The 18,384-nt window shown below is 38.3% G+C and overlaps 1 protein-coding gene across 1 annotated transcript in view; it reads left to right on the top strand.

The window, feature by feature from the left end:
• Nucleotides 1–18,384, top strand: part of LOC138060079 (ubiquitin carboxyl-terminal hydrolase 7-like) — a 61,434-nt gene that overhangs the window by 17,158 nt on the left and 25,892 nt on the right. Inside the window, exons 10-24 of the mRNA XM_068905778.1 lie at nt 1,083–1,137; nt 3,346–3,390; nt 4,175–4,210; nt 5,133–5,173; nt 5,909–5,958; nt 7,202–7,284; nt 7,912–8,021; nt 8,131–8,228; nt 10,367–10,422; nt 13,143–13,175; nt 13,887–13,931; nt 14,940–15,006; nt 17,452–17,521; nt 17,619–17,679; nt 17,971–18,041. Coding sequence (XP_068761879.1) covers nt 1,083–1,137; nt 3,346–3,390; nt 4,175–4,210; nt 5,133–5,173; nt 5,909–5,958; nt 7,202–7,284; nt 7,912–8,021; nt 8,131–8,228; nt 10,367–10,422; nt 13,143–13,175; nt 13,887–13,931; nt 14,940–15,006; nt 17,452–17,521; nt 17,619–17,679; nt 17,971–18,041 — 921 coding nt within the window. The remainder of the gene's footprint in view (nt 1–1,082; nt 1,138–3,345; nt 3,391–4,174; nt 4,211–5,132; nt 5,174–5,908; nt 5,959–7,201; nt 7,285–7,911; nt 8,022–8,130; nt 8,229–10,366; nt 10,423–13,142; nt 13,176–13,886; nt 13,932–14,939; nt 15,007–17,451; nt 17,522–17,618; nt 17,680–17,970; nt 18,042–18,384) is intronic.

The raw sequence follows: 18,384 nt of genomic DNA, 5'->3' as shown, positions 1-18,384 counted from the left end.
GGCGGACCATTTATTGGAAAATGCCAGTTAAATCAAGACTTAAAGCTTTGGTCTCTTAGTGTTAAGTTAACATAGTTTTTAAATCCAAAGGAAAATAAGAATTGACTTTTTTGGTCATAGGGGCACTTTAAATTACAAAGCAATATATGGCATTTTTTTTTCCAAAATGGAAGCTTAATTATCTCTGAAAAAATGATGTGGGGTTACCCCCAATTTTCTTTTTGGATACCAAGAGCACTTGCTAAGTTCTTCTTTCTCCGCATAGTTTTAAACCGTGCAAAAATACATACATATAACTCAGGGCTCAAAATTAACGAAAAAATGCAGGCGCATTTTACGACAACATACGAAAATTTACTCTCAATTTTGCAAATTTTAGTCGCAAAATCGCCATGTGTTGTCAGCAGTTTAGCAAAAAAATACGATCCCGCAATACATGTGTGTAAAGAAACGGCTGAAAATGGCGAATGATCGAAGGAATGGACGTTGCATCGCTGCTAAATTACTCTACAATTACGCTATCTTCAGGGAAATTCACTGCGAGAAACAAAAGAATTTTGTCATTTATTTATTTATTTTAGCAAAAGTAGCAGCAAAGTGGCAACTGCTAACCCTTTTGTTTCGAAAGAGCAAAGGTGACAACAAGTCCCAAATTTGCGACTTCGCCGGATATTTTGGTCGCATAGGGAAAATTTTAGTCGGTGCAGAGTAGACAACCAACAAACTCAACGCACATATGGCGTTGAATGGGTTAATTGATCCCGGGCCACACTGGTGGAAGGCGAGTGCTCTCACCACTGCACCAGCCCTGCACCCCTTAAAGTTTTACTATTGTTTGTTTTCTTACATTTGATCCAGAAGGATTGTTGCTTGGGATGTTGTATATACTTTCTGGTATCAGGCAATTTCAATCTTAAATTTCCATAACATGTATTTATTTTGGTTTATGAAATAAGGATTAAAGGTTGTATTTTCAAGGACTACAATTTGCCAAACATCACCCAAAAACAAGATGGTACAATTTGGTATACAAAGCGTGGTTATTTGTTGTACATGTAATAAAGTGTTTGCTTAAATTTTAGATGGGAGACGCTTGACAGCTTTATGCAACATGATGTTCAAGAACTCTGTAGAGTGGTAAGATTTGCCACTGTAAAAGACTAATGAAAACACTTTTAGCCACAGCGATTTTTGCCTTAAAAGGTTAAAAATACTACTAAGGCTGCTGCGTAATGGTCGCCCTGTCGCGCCAGTTACTTGCGAGCACGGGAGACCAAATTTCTGAACGAGTAATTATTGCACTACCACACGTAGGCATTGTGGGTATAGTTAAGAATCCGATCCCACCAACACGTCGGCCAATGCGTCGGTCGACACACCACCAACACACTACCGACACATCAGCTGACACGCTACCGACACGTTGGCCGACACACTACCGACACGTTGGCTGACACACTACCGACGCATTGGCGGACACACTACCGACACGTTGGTCAAAACACTACCGACACGTTGGTCGAAATACTACCGACACATCGGTCGAAATACTTACTCTTTATAATTTTGTTAGTTCGTTCAGTTGGAAGCAAGAACAACTTCATAAGGAACGACGAAAACATGATAGGCAAATAGCCGCCATTTTTTAAATGAAACACTAGTACCTAGGTCTTCTCGATGTTTTGGAAAGGGTCGGTTACCAAAGCGGGCAGTTAATTTGCAAGTCTACCGTCATGCTTATTTTTCGTTCACTGTAAAGGATTGGGAAGTTTAAACTCTTTATTGATCATTGACTTTTTAATGTGTGGTGGCTCCTAAAGGAGCCGTTTGTAATTTCAATTTTACTGTAGTGGAAACTGTTCAGCGATGTCTTTCAGCAACTGCTCAAATGCCGATGAGATGGCAGACTTGGTCCGGCAAAATGGACAGGAAATGGTCACCTACAAAGAGCAGTTGAAAGCCAAAGATGACCTCATTAAGACCCTGGAGCAGCAGCTGCGTACCTTGCAGAACTCAGAACCACCAGCTGCAACGAACCATGAAACTGCTGCTAAGGTCGACCGCAATGACCTTACTGAAATCCATCGACGATACACAGCAGTGCTCTCTACAATGAATGAGAAGAAGTGTAGCCTGAACAACGCGTACAGACTCGCAGGCACAGCACGCAGCACGATTAGAGACTTCCTGGGTATAGCGGAGCTGCGAATAGACCTTTTTACCGATACGGCGGCCATTTTGATTTCTATTGTTTCGAATAGCCATTATGGGATGCCCAGGGGGCAAATACATATTAATTTGCCCCCTGGGCATCCCATAATGTTTTTCGAAACAATAGAAATTAAAATGGCCGCCGTATCGGTAAAAAGGTCTATTGTAAACGAAGTGACATACCAGAGCACCCTGGAGAGGCTGGGAGACCCGAAACTTTCAGTTAAAAGGATCGAGCAGGAGTGCCAAAGGCAGCTGGGCGATCTGTTGCCGTTTGTGAAACGACGTCGCATCGCGGCAAAATCGTATCGTGTAAATTGGCCCTTAGAAGCCCTGTAAATATAAATGCTGATAAAGATGAAGTCTCGGGTAACATGTTTGCCAGAGTGAAAACTGGGTTCTAATAACACTTGTCGTAATGGGAGCTGGGTTGTAATATCACGAAATACAAGATGGCGGTCAAAAGTAAATTTCTTATTTTCACATCGAAGTTAAAGTTTTCCATCGAAGGCATTTCCGTTCAGTTTGAAAAAGGTACGTTTAGGTTTTCAACAGTTCAATAAGGCCCAAATGAGTCACCAACATGCCACCGACGCACCACCGACGCATCTTAGATGTTATAAGATTAAACAGCGACCAAAGCGTCGGCTGACAGTTGACCAACGTGTTGGCCAACGCGTTGGTGGGATCGGATTCTTTTACTGCATTGTGTGCCTATTTTTTAAGCCTGCTTCATTGTCTAAAATTTCTGGAATTTTTGGAAACCAAAACAAATGACATTTAGCTGCAAAAAGCACCTCGGTACACTCAAAGGTATTGTTTGTTGTGAATAGCTAAGGATGGTGAAGATGGAATTGGATTGAAAATTGAAAAAAATTGCCGTCTTGTCCACACTCGCAGGGTGTCTCCTAAAGTTGAATATGGATTCATCATCCTGATAAAATTAACTTCCTTTGGTTGTCAAGTGAATGTTTATGCATGGGAGGTTAAGAGCCACATTGGATGTTTTATAAGTTACAGCATTATGTAAAAACATGAAAACTACAATGTCATTACCACTAAATAATTATTATTTGCTTTTCTAGTACCAAGTTATAATTTTTGCAACAAAATTAATGAATTCTCTTTTTACAGCTACTTGACAACATGGAGAGCAAAATGAAAGGAACATGTGTGGAGGTAAGTTCATCAAATCTTTGTGAAGAGATTTTTTATGTACAAGTTTTAATGTTTTCATAAACTTCTGGGGGAAACTACAAAGACTAGAGGTTTTCAACCAGTTTTGTACTCTCCCATACTGATAAGTCCAGTAATAATTATTTATGAATTTATAGTACTTTTTCACATCTGATAATCAGTTGATGTTACACTGTACATGTAGATTCCCCTTTGCATGTTAGGAGAAAGACTTAAAGCATTATTGGTTAGATCTGGATAACAAATAGTGCATTCTCCATGTGAATAAAATTATTATTGTATTGAAATGCACATTACAGCTTGTACTGAGAAGCAGGCCAAGCAACATCACCTGGGTCCAGATTCCTTTTTCTTTTTGAGCAATGTGTTGGTTTTTTAACCCATTGACTCCTGGGGGTTCTCCATTGACGAGTAAAATCATCTGGCATTAGGCAGAGTAAAATACTAAGTATGGCTGGTTTAGGGGTGAATGGGTTAATGTCCTACCAATTTTTCTGAAGACGTTATGTGAGACTTTTTAGAAGAACCATTTTTTTTCTAAAATTGAGTTACATTGTTCACTGAGTAGAATCAGTTATTTCCTTGTGGAAGCACAACCATACATGACTGTATGCCTATGCATTGGTTGTGAGGTGGTTAACTGGTCAGAAGTTTGTCCATGATATTTTGGTTGTGATGTTGAAAGAATAATGAATGGCTGGGATTCACATGAAAGTAAATATTTAAAAAATTATTTTTGATTTACCTTATTCACTTACTTTTGTAGGGCACAATTCCCAGGTTATTGGAAGGAAAAATGCTGGTGGGTAATTGCCTTGTAAAATCCTAATAATATTTAAGTGTTTTTTTTTTCTGACTGCCCCAGCAGTGTTATAGAACTGCGAAACTACCTAACTGCTGAAGAACCAGCATTCTCTTGCACCATTGGTTAGGAGTTTTGTACTTGTTTTCACAGCTGCAGTCTTTCTTAACCTTGTGACAATCCTGTCTGGTTTGCTTAATGAATTGGACTTGCATCTTGTAATGACAGTGACAGTTTGATATCTTAAATGAAAGTCATTTTCAGTGACATGTCTGCCTAGTTTATGCTGAATCAATTCACTCTGGCAAGGGGCTAACACTCGAAACTTTAACTCTCGCGTCTTTCTTAGGGTGTTTACTAATTTACACTATTAGAGCGAGTTTCAATCTAGTGTCATAAAACCAAGACCAAAATAATTACTTTAACCAATCAAAAAGAATGGAGACAATACAGTAAAGCAATCAAAACTTGAAGTAATTACATGTAGCTGACACAAAGCGTGGGAAAATGTGCACGCACGAGCCACAATTGGTTTTGGTTTCACTTCTGATTGGTTGAAAAAGTGGCATGAGAACTTTGCACCCAGCAATGAGTGAAGTAATGCAAAACCAAAGCAAATCACTAATTACTTTCGACACTCAATTGAAAACTGCTGTATCAACTAGCTCGTTTGATAAACCAACCTCATAAATGTGTTTTACACCCCATCTTTGCACCACCACAGTTTCTTAAGAAAATAACCCTCTCATGTGTTAAGTATTTCTGCTGACTTTTGTCTGTAAATTAGACAACCATGTACAAGTGTATGCTAAGAGTAGTGATCTAGTGGATTGCCTCTTCCAATATTTGCTTCATTTTTGTTGGTGTCGTTAAAAAGTATTAACTTAAAGTGTTTTCCATTTTTTCCTCTTTTCTTTCACAGTCCTATATTAAATGTACAAAGGTGGACTATGTATCACAAAGGTTAGTTCACGCAAAATTTGTGATTTTATGTTATACATTTACAAGTACATTTAGTACACATTTAAGGGCAGGTTGTCACCCTTTTGTCTAAAAAATCTACATGGGGTTGTGTCTGGTACAAACAACTATGTGTAACTTAGAATAACGGTAATCCTACTACAATTCATGTACAGGTGTAGCTGTGTAGCTACAATTATATAGTTAGTTGTATGAACAAACTTGTATGAACCAACAGTTACAGCTTCTTGCCACCACCATGATCACCATGTTTACTTGAGTGATCTCAAATAATTGCTTGTGACCAAACATGATTAGAAAGGGAAGAGGAAATGGTTGCCCAGTTTTGCATAAAAATAGGTTTGATTACTAGAAGACTTTCAACTATGTTTTTTGTATAGAAGCATGTTTACCCTCTTTTCATGTCATGCAAGCTGTCAATATTTGAACCATTGCTTATGTTTTTCTCTTAACAATAAAGGGGGGTCAATCCATCTTTCTTGCTGCCATCCTTGTTGTTAAATTGTGTTAAAATATTCTTTATTCCCTGTGTCTCTTCATCTTAATGGTACAATCATGTACATCTACATGTAGGAGGAATGACAAAGGAAATTAGAATGTCTCAATTCAAACGATTTTTAAACTAAATAATTATTATTTCATTTTGAATGACAGCTCACATGTTGTGGTGAAAGAAACATTTCAGAAGTGTATTTTAAATGTGCAATTTATTTTCAGAGAGGAACCCTTTTATGATATTCAGCTCAATGTGAAGGGCAAGAAAGACAGTGAGTATTGCAATCAGGATCTGGAAGGGGTTTTGCGTGATCTGAGAATTGACCCCAAGACAGAGCGTGAATTGGGAAAACCGAATGGAATACAGCTGTGATTCTTAAACAATATATTAGCTGTGACGCATGATTGTACACATTGAAGTTGTACAGTAGTGCGTGAATTGACATTTCTACCATTATAATGTCGTGAACATCAGACGACCCTACACAAATACATGTAATTTGTCTGTCAAGATGGTTCAAACTACACATACAGTAGGTCTTCTGCCATTGTTATGTAACATAATATACCGTATTTACCCGTGTATACATGTAAGTCAACCCACCATTTTTGATGGTAAAAAAAGAAAAGCAATTTCTTAACTTCTTTGTTAAATGTTCATGGAACACTGATTCGATTTCTGGATATGTGGATACACAAAAAAATCAGGGCCTCAAGTGCTTAATAGTTTTGTGGTTCAGCAGTTGTTGTATAAGGAGAAAGGAATTTAGAGAATAAGCACAACATCACAGAAGCAGGCGCGGTGGCCTCATGGTTAGTGCGCTCTACTCCAAATCGAGTGGTCTGGGTTCGGGTCCTGGGTGGAGACATTGTGTTGTGTTCTTGGGCAAGACACTTTACTCTCACGGTGCCTCTCTCCACCCAGATGTATAAATGGGTACCGGCAAATAACCCTGCGATGGACTAGCATCCCATGCAGGGGGAAGTAGAAATACTCCTAGTCGCTTCATGCTGCAGTAACCGGAGATAAGCACTGGCCTTCAAGGCTCGTAGCTGACCTCGCCTTTATATTTCCTTCCCATCGCAGGGTCAACTGATAAGACCATCTCTTTCCTGTAGTCATGTGTACAAGTAAAGTCATCTCAAAGAAAGCTGATAATCATATGTATACTTGATCAATTCTCCATCCAACTATGTGATACGTGAATTCATGAATGTCGGGAAAATGAACCCATAATTCGACCCCTCCCCCCCCCCCCCCCCTTCCAGCCCCTGTTTCCATTGCATTTGTTGATAATGCACCAAGTTAATGATATTGCAAATGCAGACATCCAGAACAAAACAAAAGGTTTCTTCACATGATAGCATGCAACGGACCGTTATTTGTCTAATTAGGACACATGATAAAAGCAGCAGAAATGCATGTTAAATATTAAAACATTTGTATTTTCATAGTTTTTATTTTCTTTACGTTCTTGGTGAAGTTTTTACTAATTTCTATTGTTGTTGTTTCAGTTTATGAATCTTTCAAAGAGTATATTGCTGTTGAAACTTTAGACGGTGACAACAAATATGATGCAGGAGAGTATGGTCTACAGGTCAGTGCTACTAACTCTCTTTTTCGTGATGAACTATTTGAAATTCCTTTCCTTTAAGCGCAGTCTAATAATTTATTGTACAGTAATAATTATACAGTATTACTGTACTAATTATTAGTAATAATGATAACAATAGTAACAATGACAATTTCTCATTGCTGATTTCTCAGATCACATCTGAAGAATGTGAAGGGTTGTTGTCCACTAATTACGTGAGAGAAGACATAAAAAGTAAACATTTTGCAAAATTGGAGAACATGGCGTCTTGTGTCTCTTCTCTTCTCTTCTCTTCTCTTCTCTTCTCTTCTCATCTCTTCTCTTCTCTTCTCTTCTCATAGCATGATTTGTTTGTGATATTTGGGATAAATACCACTTGTGATATTTCAAAATTGTCCCAAATTTCACTCACCTAATGGCTCGTGAAATTATGTATAACAATTTTGAAATAGCACTCATGGAATTTATGCAAAATATCACTACAGATCATGCTATTACCTTTTGTAATTCATTCGTAACCTTAGGATGAATTAAGTCCATTTGATGTTCCTTTTTTTTGGGAGGGGTAGGAGTGACCCTTGTGTTGATATATATTTCTCTAAGGTGATAAGTTTCTCTTTTTTTTGTTAGGAAGCAAAGAAAGGTGTAATTTTTGCCAAGTTTCCACCAGTCCTTCATCTTCAGTTAATGAGATTTCAGTATGATCCCATAACAGACACCAATGTTAAAATAAATGACAGGTTTGTTCTGCCATCTCCTTTCATTTGTGGCGTTACAGGGAAGAAACGTTTGATTAATGTTAGTTTAGCTGTCTTTGTTTACTCTTCATTGTTTGAAATGTTTCACCAGATGTGAATTTATGGAGAAGCTCAATTTGAATCAGTTTCTTCAGGATCCCGAAGACCACCTAGGAAATTACACATTACATGCTGTTCTTGTACATAGTGGTGAGTGAAATAAGAACTGAAATAGGGTGGTTACAATTCGTCAAATTTATTCCTTTCACCTGTGAACTGGCCTCCATTAATCACTCACTGAAAAACCATTAACCCATTCACCCCTAAACTGGCCTAAACTGGCCATACTTAGTGTTTTACTCTGTGTAACGCCAGACAATTTTACTCATCTATGGGGAACCCCCAGGAGTCAATGGGTAAATGGGTATGAAACAAGGTTGAAAAGGTATGTTTTAGCATCACAGACACACATAGCTGATATATAACCAACATGTGCTGCCCCCCCCCAGGAAACTTTTAAAATATAAGACTCAGAAACACTGTTTCCATTGTTTCTGGAAGCCTAGAATCAGTTTCCCAGGTAAGGCTGGAGTTCACTCTAGTTCTCTTCACAGAGTCAACTTTCAGGCGACTATCAGCCATCACATAGACTGACGCAGTGGTTGGATTGGATTCATTACAATACCCCATTACTGAATAAAATCGTCTGATTTAACACAGAGTACTATCTACAGGTATAAGTGTCACTCCTGGCATTAATTAAGGGGTTTTTAAGTGTACGTACATCATCCCGGCGGGCTGAACTGCCCCCCTTTGACAAGTCAAATCGTCTCTCTTTGGAGAAAGTAAAGTCAGTCTTAGGAGGGAAAGGGTCAACAGAGTTAGTTAGGGCGCGTTCGATTGACTGTATTCCGGAATAGGAGTACATGGAATAGAAGTAAGAAATCCTTTGTATTTACGGGGATTCACATTAAAACTATCAAACCTTTGCTAAAATGGTATTTTAAACATATCTTTATTATCCTTGTTGCTTCAAAAGCGCCAAACATACGGTTTTAAATCATCACTCCACGTATTCTTATTCCGGAATAGGGTCAATCGAACGCACCCTTAATTTGATTGGGATTCTTTGTCATATGTACAGCATGTTTCCTGGTGCTCAGAATTTTAAAGGGCATATTTTTAGTGTTGTAGAGGAAGACTGGACATATATTTTTGTAGAGAATTCAGCAGTTTTTCATTTTTTTAAAAGTGTGGGCTTGGATGCCTTCTAGTACAGAAGTAAAGTAAAGACTTTCTTTATGGAGAGTAGCAGTAAATAGCCAAGGCTAATAAACTTGTGGCTCTCAAATTTACTACCAGTACAATAATTTACAATATTGAAAAAAAGGTAAAATATGTATTATTGCATGCAATAAATATTATGTACATGTATGGAAAAGTTGTAAAAGTTGTTGTTGTTCCCTGAATGTTCTATATCATGTGTCGCCCAAGTTCTAACTTGGTTGCTGGGATTTTCCACATTCCTGGAGTTTAGGCCTTTCCCATTTTTGGTCCGTCTGTATCATAACTTCAAAAGGAAGGCCAACAATACACTCTCCCCTCATCCCACCCAGAGCAGTGTTGTGCTTTATAACCTACAATCTCAGATAAAACTGTTGAGACAGTGACACTAATTCACCTTCATTTTTACACACCCCTACTTCCTCTCCCCTTCCCCTCCCCCCTCAGTCAAGGTTGCTGAGTATTGTCATATGTTCTACGGTATATTTCCGACCAAGATAAATCAGCATTGAGTTTGGGGGGAGGGGAAAGGGTGGCTTTATAGGAACATTTGGATAAATTGTTGGAGTACCAAAATATAGCTTTGTCTCAATGGGTTTTGTCTGAGATTGTAGCCATGTCTTAGGATTAATAAAATATATTAGGGGGTAGGCCAAGTTGTTATAGGAGTATACAGTTAGTGAAAAATAAGTTATAGATTTCAAAATCAAGAAGCAGGTTGCTATCATTGGAAGCTTATTGGATTTTCAGGCACCCATTTTGTCATTCAACATCTCAAATGTATAACATACTTAATTGACCACTCTCCATAGGAGCTTTTTGGGGTCATTTAACATAATCAATACAGAACTGAACATTTACTGTTAAGAATCCCAGCTGGCTGGAGGCAAGCTAGTTGGCTATTTGCAATTGCAGCTGAGAAGTTGAACGAGGGACTACCAGGAACAAATTTAACCATTAACCAGAATGTGTCTTGAACCCAGGATCCCCGGACCTCAAGGCAAGCAACCTAACCACTGGGCCACACTGCCTCCTCATACATTGCATTTTGATTGGTTTTTCAGGTGATAACCATGGTGGCCACTATGTTGTATACATCAATCCTAGTGGGGATGGAAGGGTATGGTTTAGTAACATACCAAAATGTTGAAATATATGCAAAGCTCTACACTTCTACAGGTAGTCAGGGAGCATATGTTGTGAAATAAAGTCCCGTGGGAATTTTGTGCTGAAAGCAAGCTCTCATAGTCCAACATGGAAACGAGGCTTGACCTTCAAATGTTTTGTAACCATTGTCACTGTTGTTGAATCTTCGACAACTCATACTTTTTAATTAGATTGCATCTGACACGTAACAGGAATAGAATGGATCACATGACCATGCCAACATGAAAACGAGGCTGGATAACATAATGCCTTGTAATTATTGTTTGTGTCGACAGATTGTCCCAATATTTACTTATACTACAGTATCTATTAGAGTGTAACTTAGACAACCCTGTAACATAACAGTAATAAATCTTATCTGGTGTCCACTAGAATGTAAAGGAGCCTTTTTTTGTGAAATGCCTTGAGGCATATTTTGCACCTTTACTTTTTACAACTACCGGTAGGTCATTTCAGCAAAATGCGATTTTTTCACAACTCCTTCATCTCCCACGTCTTCCTCCTCCTCCGCTTCATCATCATCGTCGTCATGATCATCGACATTTTTCAACATCAGACAACTCATGATCATCGTCATCAGCATCATTATCACAGCTGCCATCATCTCCAGCATCATTGCATCTGCAGAGATTGGTACATGTAGGGCCAGCTTGACATCTATTAGTGCAACATTGCTCCTTAATAGATGGAGGATTGCATTGATCTTTAACGTTGGAAATATATGTCTTAGGCTGGTACAGCAGGCAGACTAATTTCTCAATTCCAGCAGCGATCTTTGCTGTGGGTTGCGCGATTTTACCAGATCTGAAAGTGCGCTTACACTAGTCTCATCAGCTTCTGGGAATGCTTTCTAACACAATAGCTTCAGAAAGAGAGAAATGATCCTGGCACTTATGTGGACAATTAAGGACAGTGCCTAGTATTGTTGTTGCGCATACGTTCTGCGTATCTCGAGACACTCGGATTTCCTATCGGTGATACTCACTAATACAGGGATATTTTTGCGCGGTTTAAAACCATCCAGAGAAAGTAGATCTTAGTAAGTAGTCTTGCTATCCAAAAAGAAAATTGGGGGTAACCATGCATTTTTGAGAGATAATTAAGCTTTCACTTGCGAAAGAATGCCATACGTTTCTTTGTATTTTAAATCTTTTTACAAATATTACCAGTATTCATGAATTATCTTTAAAAAATGTGTGGTTACCCCCAATTTTCTTTTTGGATTTCAATAACACTTGTTAAGATCTACAGTTCCTGCATAATCACACACCAGGGAAAAAATATCTTTAATTAGTAGGCATCATCTTAAAGCAATAAATTGTTTCACATTGACACCTGAAAAATTAGGTGGCTCCAACGGCATTGGAGCCCATGACCGCTGATGTGATGCTGATGCAATGTTCTACCTCTCCGGCAGTTCATTGATTTCAATGTTGACTGAGCCGAGAGTAATTAGCACTGGTGTTGCACATTGCACGGTCGTAGGTGTGCAGTTAGTCCAGCCTTGGATCTACCCAAGCAGTTTCACCTAGTGCACTTTATGGAAAGCAAGTGTTATAGCAGACCATCATCGCTATGTTTTATGATTTCAGCTGGTATGCCATCCAGACCAGGTGCTTTACCAATGTTAGCAGCTTTTACAGCTTTCCTCACTTCTTCCTTTCAAATGTGTCATTGTCTCTGTTTCGCTGGTACCCATTTATACCCTTGGGTGGAGAGAGGCACTGTGAGAAAAAATTGTCTTGACCAAGAACACAACACAATGTCCCTGACCAGAACCCAAACCTGGACCACTCGATCCGGAGTCGAGCAGTCAAACCATGAGGCCACCGCGCCTCCCACATCCGATGCAATCCTTCGTATCATTAAGGAGCGGTGTTCCACAAATAGAATAATGATGTCAATGTTGCAAAGCAGGACTTAAATGTACCGATCTCTGCAGCTGCAATGATGCTGAAGATGATGGAAGCTGTCAATGATGATGACCATGAGTCATCTGATGTTGATAATGTTAATGATGATCATCGTGATGATGATTATGAAGAGGAGGAGGAGGAGGAAGAAAAAGAGGGACCTTTTATCCTTTTCAGGGAGTTGTGATAAAATTGCATTTGGCTGATTGAAAGTAAGTGGTGCAAAATATTCCACAAGGCATTTCATGAAAAAAGGCTTCTTTACACGATATAATGGACACAAGATCAGATTTATTACTGTTATGTTAAAGAGTTGTCTAAGTTACACTCAAATAGAAAGTATAAGTAATACTGGGACAATCTGTCCCCATAAACAATAGCTACAAGGCATTACCGGTATGTGATCCAGCCTCATTTTCACGTAAGTGTTGTCATGTGATCCGTTCTATTACTGTTGCGTGTCAGATAGACCCCAATTTAAAGTAGAAGGTTAAGCCTCATTTCCATGTTGCGCTCTGAGGGTCACACTTTTAACCCCTGGTAAAAGCCATTGGTACAAGTTACAAAATTGTCAACAACATTTGGCATGTTCCTTAGGGCCCCCTTAACACATCTAGATTGGCGGCTTGCTTTCATCACAAAATTCCCACAGGATTGCAAATGCTCCCAGACTGATGTATAATTGTATAAAAGCAAAATATTTTTTTTGTTTAGGGCTTATGTGCACTATGGTAAATATCATTTTTTTTAAACATTTCAGTGGGCAAAGTTCGATGATGATGTTGTGTCACTGGTAAGTGTGTGATACTGTTATTATCTGTTTGATGTTGTCCTCCACATTCAAGACTTGCATCAGTAAATGTAATCACTTTGTTTCTAAAGCCTCTTTCATCCACCAGAGGCCCAGATAATATATTATTGTAGCTTTCATTGAAACATCATTTAGGGGCTGACAGATTATTGAGTGTTTTGGTCTGCCTTTGCTTCTCTGATCAATTCAAACCAGTTAAATGCCAGCCATGGCAAGGCCTACGCTTAGATTTATAGATCCAGTGTTAGTAGAGGAGTTGTGATGTTCATGATTAGAACATTCATTATTAGACTTGTAGAGCAGAAAGGAAAGGAACTTTATTTAAGTGTTGAGTCGTTCTAGCACTGGAGCACTAATTGGGGATACTGTAAACTGAAATAAACAAATAATGCAAATGTTTAGCAAATAGACTGGCATTTTATTATTTGAAGTCCTATTGACAGGCAGGAATTTTGAAGTAATTTGGTTCCTGTATATACTCAGTCTACTTTTTTCTAACATGCTTCCTTGGTCATGTATGCATTGCTAAACTCAGCTTGAATTGCTTTTCATTCTTTTTCCCGGACTAACAGCATTTGAAATATCTGTAAGCATAGAGCAAGGACTTATGGTCTTCAAATAAAGTTACTTGTATTATCATGTTTATTGTGTTAACTACTGAAGTGTGTACAATGAATTACTATACTGTTTCAGGCCACCAAAAAAGAAGCAATTGATAATAACTTTGGAGGATATGAGGTACACTAAATCAATTTGTGCACTTGTGTTAGACAGACAGTTTTACCCTAAAAGGGAAACATCTAGGACATTTAGGGATGTAGCTAAGAATAAACTCATCCGGTTGAAGGTTCTATTGAGGCGGTAAGTTCATGCTTTGAGCATCAAAGGGACCTGGTAACAAGATTGTTCCCAGTGTATAGCAACATGTGGCATTCTTCAATATGGCGAATACGGGGAAAGACAAGACAAGCACACTGTACTTAAAACAACGCTTTTATTTCATGTCTAGTATCGATAAATTCTAGTGATAATTCCGTATACTAACAGGTATTCAATTTTTTGTTAACACGTTGAATGGCTTTTAAGCACAGTGCCTACTATTGTTATTGTGCATACGTTCTGCGCATCTCGAGATACTTGGATTTCCTATCGGCAGTGCTTATTAATACAGGGATATTTTTGCGTGGTTCAAAACTATGCAGAGAAAGCAGAACTTAGCAAGTGCTCTTGATATCCAAAAAGAAAATTGGGGGTAACCATGCAATTTTCAGAGATAATTAAGCTTGAATTTGGAAAAGAACGCCATACATTGCTTTGTATTTTAAAGCTTTCTACAAATATTGTTGATTAATTATCTTCGAAAAATGCGTGGTTACCCCCAATTTTCTTTTTGGATTTCAATAACACTTGTTAAGATCTGCTTTTCCCACATAGTCAGTAAACTGCACAAAAATACCTTTGAATAAGTAGGCACCGTCCTTAAACTTTGTGATCTTCTCATGCACTTCGATGGACGACCAAAATTCAGCTGGCGATACAAGAATGATGTACAGTAGCAATGTCCCAGGGATGTTGCTGAGCGTCTGCTACCAGTGAAAATCACCACTTGAGAAAGGGGTGATCGCCGGCTCAATTTTGGCCGTTTAAAAGTCATTCGATGTGTTAACAAAAAAATTTAATAATTATTATGTGTTAGTAGTTACCTTCATACCTTGCAACTCTAATCAAACAAACATTATGTTGCAGGATGACATCACAGTGAAGCACTGCACAAATGCTTATATGTTGGTGTACATAAGAGACAGTGAAATGAGTGAGTATTCAATCTGCATTGGTCGGTATGTGATAAAAGAAGAACTGTGCCACAGTGTCATTTTGAAAGGTAGTAGTGATCCTTGCACTTAACAAGACAATTGATTCAGAAGCAATTGTCGCTCAGTTGGTGGAGCATTGCTCCGGCATTGCAGAGGTCATCCAGTGTTCGCCACTGACTTTCTTACTAATTTTCTCTTTGGGCATCCAGTTTTATTTTTTTGGTTGCCCGTGGTTTTTTTTTTTTTGGTTGCCAACCTTCTAAATACCTGTTGCTCATTAAATCTCAAATGAGGCTGGTAAAAATGTCAATTTTGTGTTCAGTGTGTGTAAATTGGGATTGACAGAGGGGCGTGACTCTTGCTGTATTTCCATGGTGTTCTAGTAGCCTTCACAGTTTTGCTTTGACAGGCACATCTTTAAGCGATTTTCCTTTTCTATAAGAGATCAAGGAAGATTCCTTGAATTTCTCTCTGTGATTAGGCTGGTTTTGGATTGAATCCCATCTCAAAGTTGGTTGAAATTGCATGAAAAAAGGTAGAATTTACTTGTGCGCTTGTATCGTAGCGCATTTGGCTGCACAAAAACTGGGTTGCATTGTAACATGTATTCCTTTTGCGCTGTGAATAATGGCGGCTACGAACATGTTCCTCCTTCCAATCTGTTCTGAGGTTTGTACATTGCACCAAGATGTTTTATATAGAAAAATAAATGACAGCAAAGAGATGTAACTTTGTTTTTTTTTGTTTTTTTTTTTTCATATTTGCAGTGACTACATCATATTAATTACTAGTCACTTTCTTCATTGCAAATCAAATCGTTCCGCAACATATTAGTCGAACACAAATTCTGATTGCCCGATCGGGCAAGTCTTAGAGTTGTTTTACTTGCCCACAGATATATTTCACTTGCCCCGGGCAATTGGGCAAGCGTTAAGAGTTGAACACTGCATCACAGGTACACTGTACCCCAAGCTCACAGAGAATTGTTGTTGTGTTTTATAAGGGTTTGTATGGAGAATTTAGCAATCATTATTTAGGGCATTAAAAAAGAAATAATATTACATCAGAATTTCTTACCTTGCCTCCTTGTCTTATTTATGGTATGTTTTTAAATAGCATTTCTGGCTGTTTCAGTGCAATTCTAGCAAGTTTTGTTTTATTTTGGTTTAAAATTTTCAAATCATTTTTTAAACTGGTTTTTTCTATCAACTGTCTAAAAAGGGATTTTTCATTTTCTTTTTCTGCGCTGTAGTTAGAAAACAGAGGCACAGTTATTAGGGTTTTCAAAAAGAAATAGATGAAAGAAGCCATGTATTTCTATCCAAGCCTTTTCTCCATTCTACTTCTCCTACCCCTCCCTGATCTTCACCAGCGCCTTTATCCTTCCCCACCCTCTTTTCACATATCTATGGCTTTGATATTCCAGATAGCCCCTCCCCTTTGAATACCACTGATATCTACCCCCTCCACAACTCCACTTGCAGACATATTTCACAAGACTTTTCTGCACACTCACCAGAGCTTGAACTTGAACCCTCTACCTTTAGATCTGCTGTCAACATCCACTTGACCACGCAAGCAACTTGTCGAAGTTTCGTAGAATAATTTATTTATTAACATTTTATTATTCATCCGAGGCCACTCTCGGTCAAAAGTTTAATTTATTCACATATGCACATTACGACACCAGAGCCACATGGGTAAAATTTAACAGCTATAAAATGGCTGAGTCACACTAATGCAACTGCGTAAATGAAAGTGATTTCTATGGAGAAATAGAGGAATTGAAAACTACCTAAAGACAAAAGACTCACAAAATAAGTTGTTATTTAGTTGATGATTTTTACAACAAGGCTAAACATTTCTTGAAGAAAAAACAGAGAAGCAACTCTGCCTTTCAGGAAACAAGGATTGATCTGAGCTGAAGCAATTAACAAAATATAAATAACATATGATAACTTGAAAGAAATGGGTTTACGGCAGTGGAAAACTCTTCACAAGAAACAGCAAGAAAGTAGATCCAAATTGGGAACTGTTTCAAGTCTTGTGCCAAGTCTTGTGATTATTCCAAAGAAATTTCCTTTACATCAGCCAAGCCATTTTGCCAAGCTAACCATTTTAAAATGGGTTCTTAGACTTAAATACTGTTTATCAGCACTATTTGAAATGGGTGCTTACCGGTAATTCATTCATCAACCCCAGCTTTTCCCTACCACCCATTCAAACCCTCCCTGTGCCAGTTGAACTTTATCACTATTAACAGAACCATGCATGTGACCTGAATAGTGAATTTCTGATGGTTTTCATAGTTATGAACTATTAGTGCCTTTACATGGGTTAATCATTGATATATGCACAAATGTACTTTACGGGCATTTAAGAAATACTGTACAAGGGTATTAAGGTTATTCTTTAATGTTGGAAATAAAATTGTGATTTTTCAGAGGACATTCTAGAGGATGTGGATGAGAGTTCTATTCCTGAGACACTTGTGCAAAGGTTGCAGGAGGAAAAGTTAGTAACTGACTTTGAACCTTTCCAAGTCAATCCTTGGGAACCCTTTATTAGGTAATACTTGTTCTCATGATTGATCTGTGTGCTTTTTTACCAGGAGGCTCGAAGCACAGAGGCGAAAAGAAAGACAGGAGGCACATTTATACATGACTGTGGATGTAAGTGGAATGTTTCAACTTTTCTGCCATTAAATATTAAGCAGACATAATAAAGAATGGCCTTCCATTTGGCAGAAGCACATATAGCATCACTCTGTTTCAACAAACTCTTTCAGAAAAGAGGATTACAAAAGTCGCCTTTAGACTTGGTCATTTGAACTTGGCACTTACTATAGAATTCCCAGTTGCCCAAACGTATCTGGTTTACATTAAAAACTGATTGATGTAATGATTGTAGCACCAATGAATGGCGGAACAGTTCACTTCTAGAGCTTGGTTATCACATTTCAGGTTGTCACTGAGGATCAGTTTGCAGGACACCAAGGACCTGATCTCTTTGACACAGAGAAAACCAAACCAAAGTAAGTTACTGAACAGACCTAAATGGTTCACTTGCTCTTTGCATCTCTCAACCCCGTTTAAAACTCTAAAATTCACATCTCCAACCGACAACTTCGTTTTTCGGTTGCTTTCAGTCACAATAGCTTAAACTCATGAGTAGCACATTCATGTTCAACAGTCTTCCCAATGTTGATCAATATGATTGAGGGCAGGAAAAATATCCTTCCTTTTTGGATTTTGCCATTTTTCTTGTAGTGGTCAGCAAAATGTTCCTATTCACCACGAAAGAACTTTTCTTTCTCATTATGATATAGTCTTTACACTTTCAAGTGTCTCACTACACATCCTGTTATTGCTGAGTGA

This window comes from Montipora capricornis, chromosome 8 (genome assembly GCF_036669925.1).
Source record: "Montipora capricornis isolate CH-2021 chromosome 8, ASM3666992v2, whole genome shotgun sequence".
Classification (NCBI taxonomy): Eukaryota; Metazoa; Cnidaria; class Anthozoa; order Scleractinia; family Acroporidae; genus Montipora; species Montipora capricornis.
The sequence above is the reverse complement of the archived record's forward strand: the minus strand, read 5'-3'. Positions and strand labels throughout refer to the sequence as shown.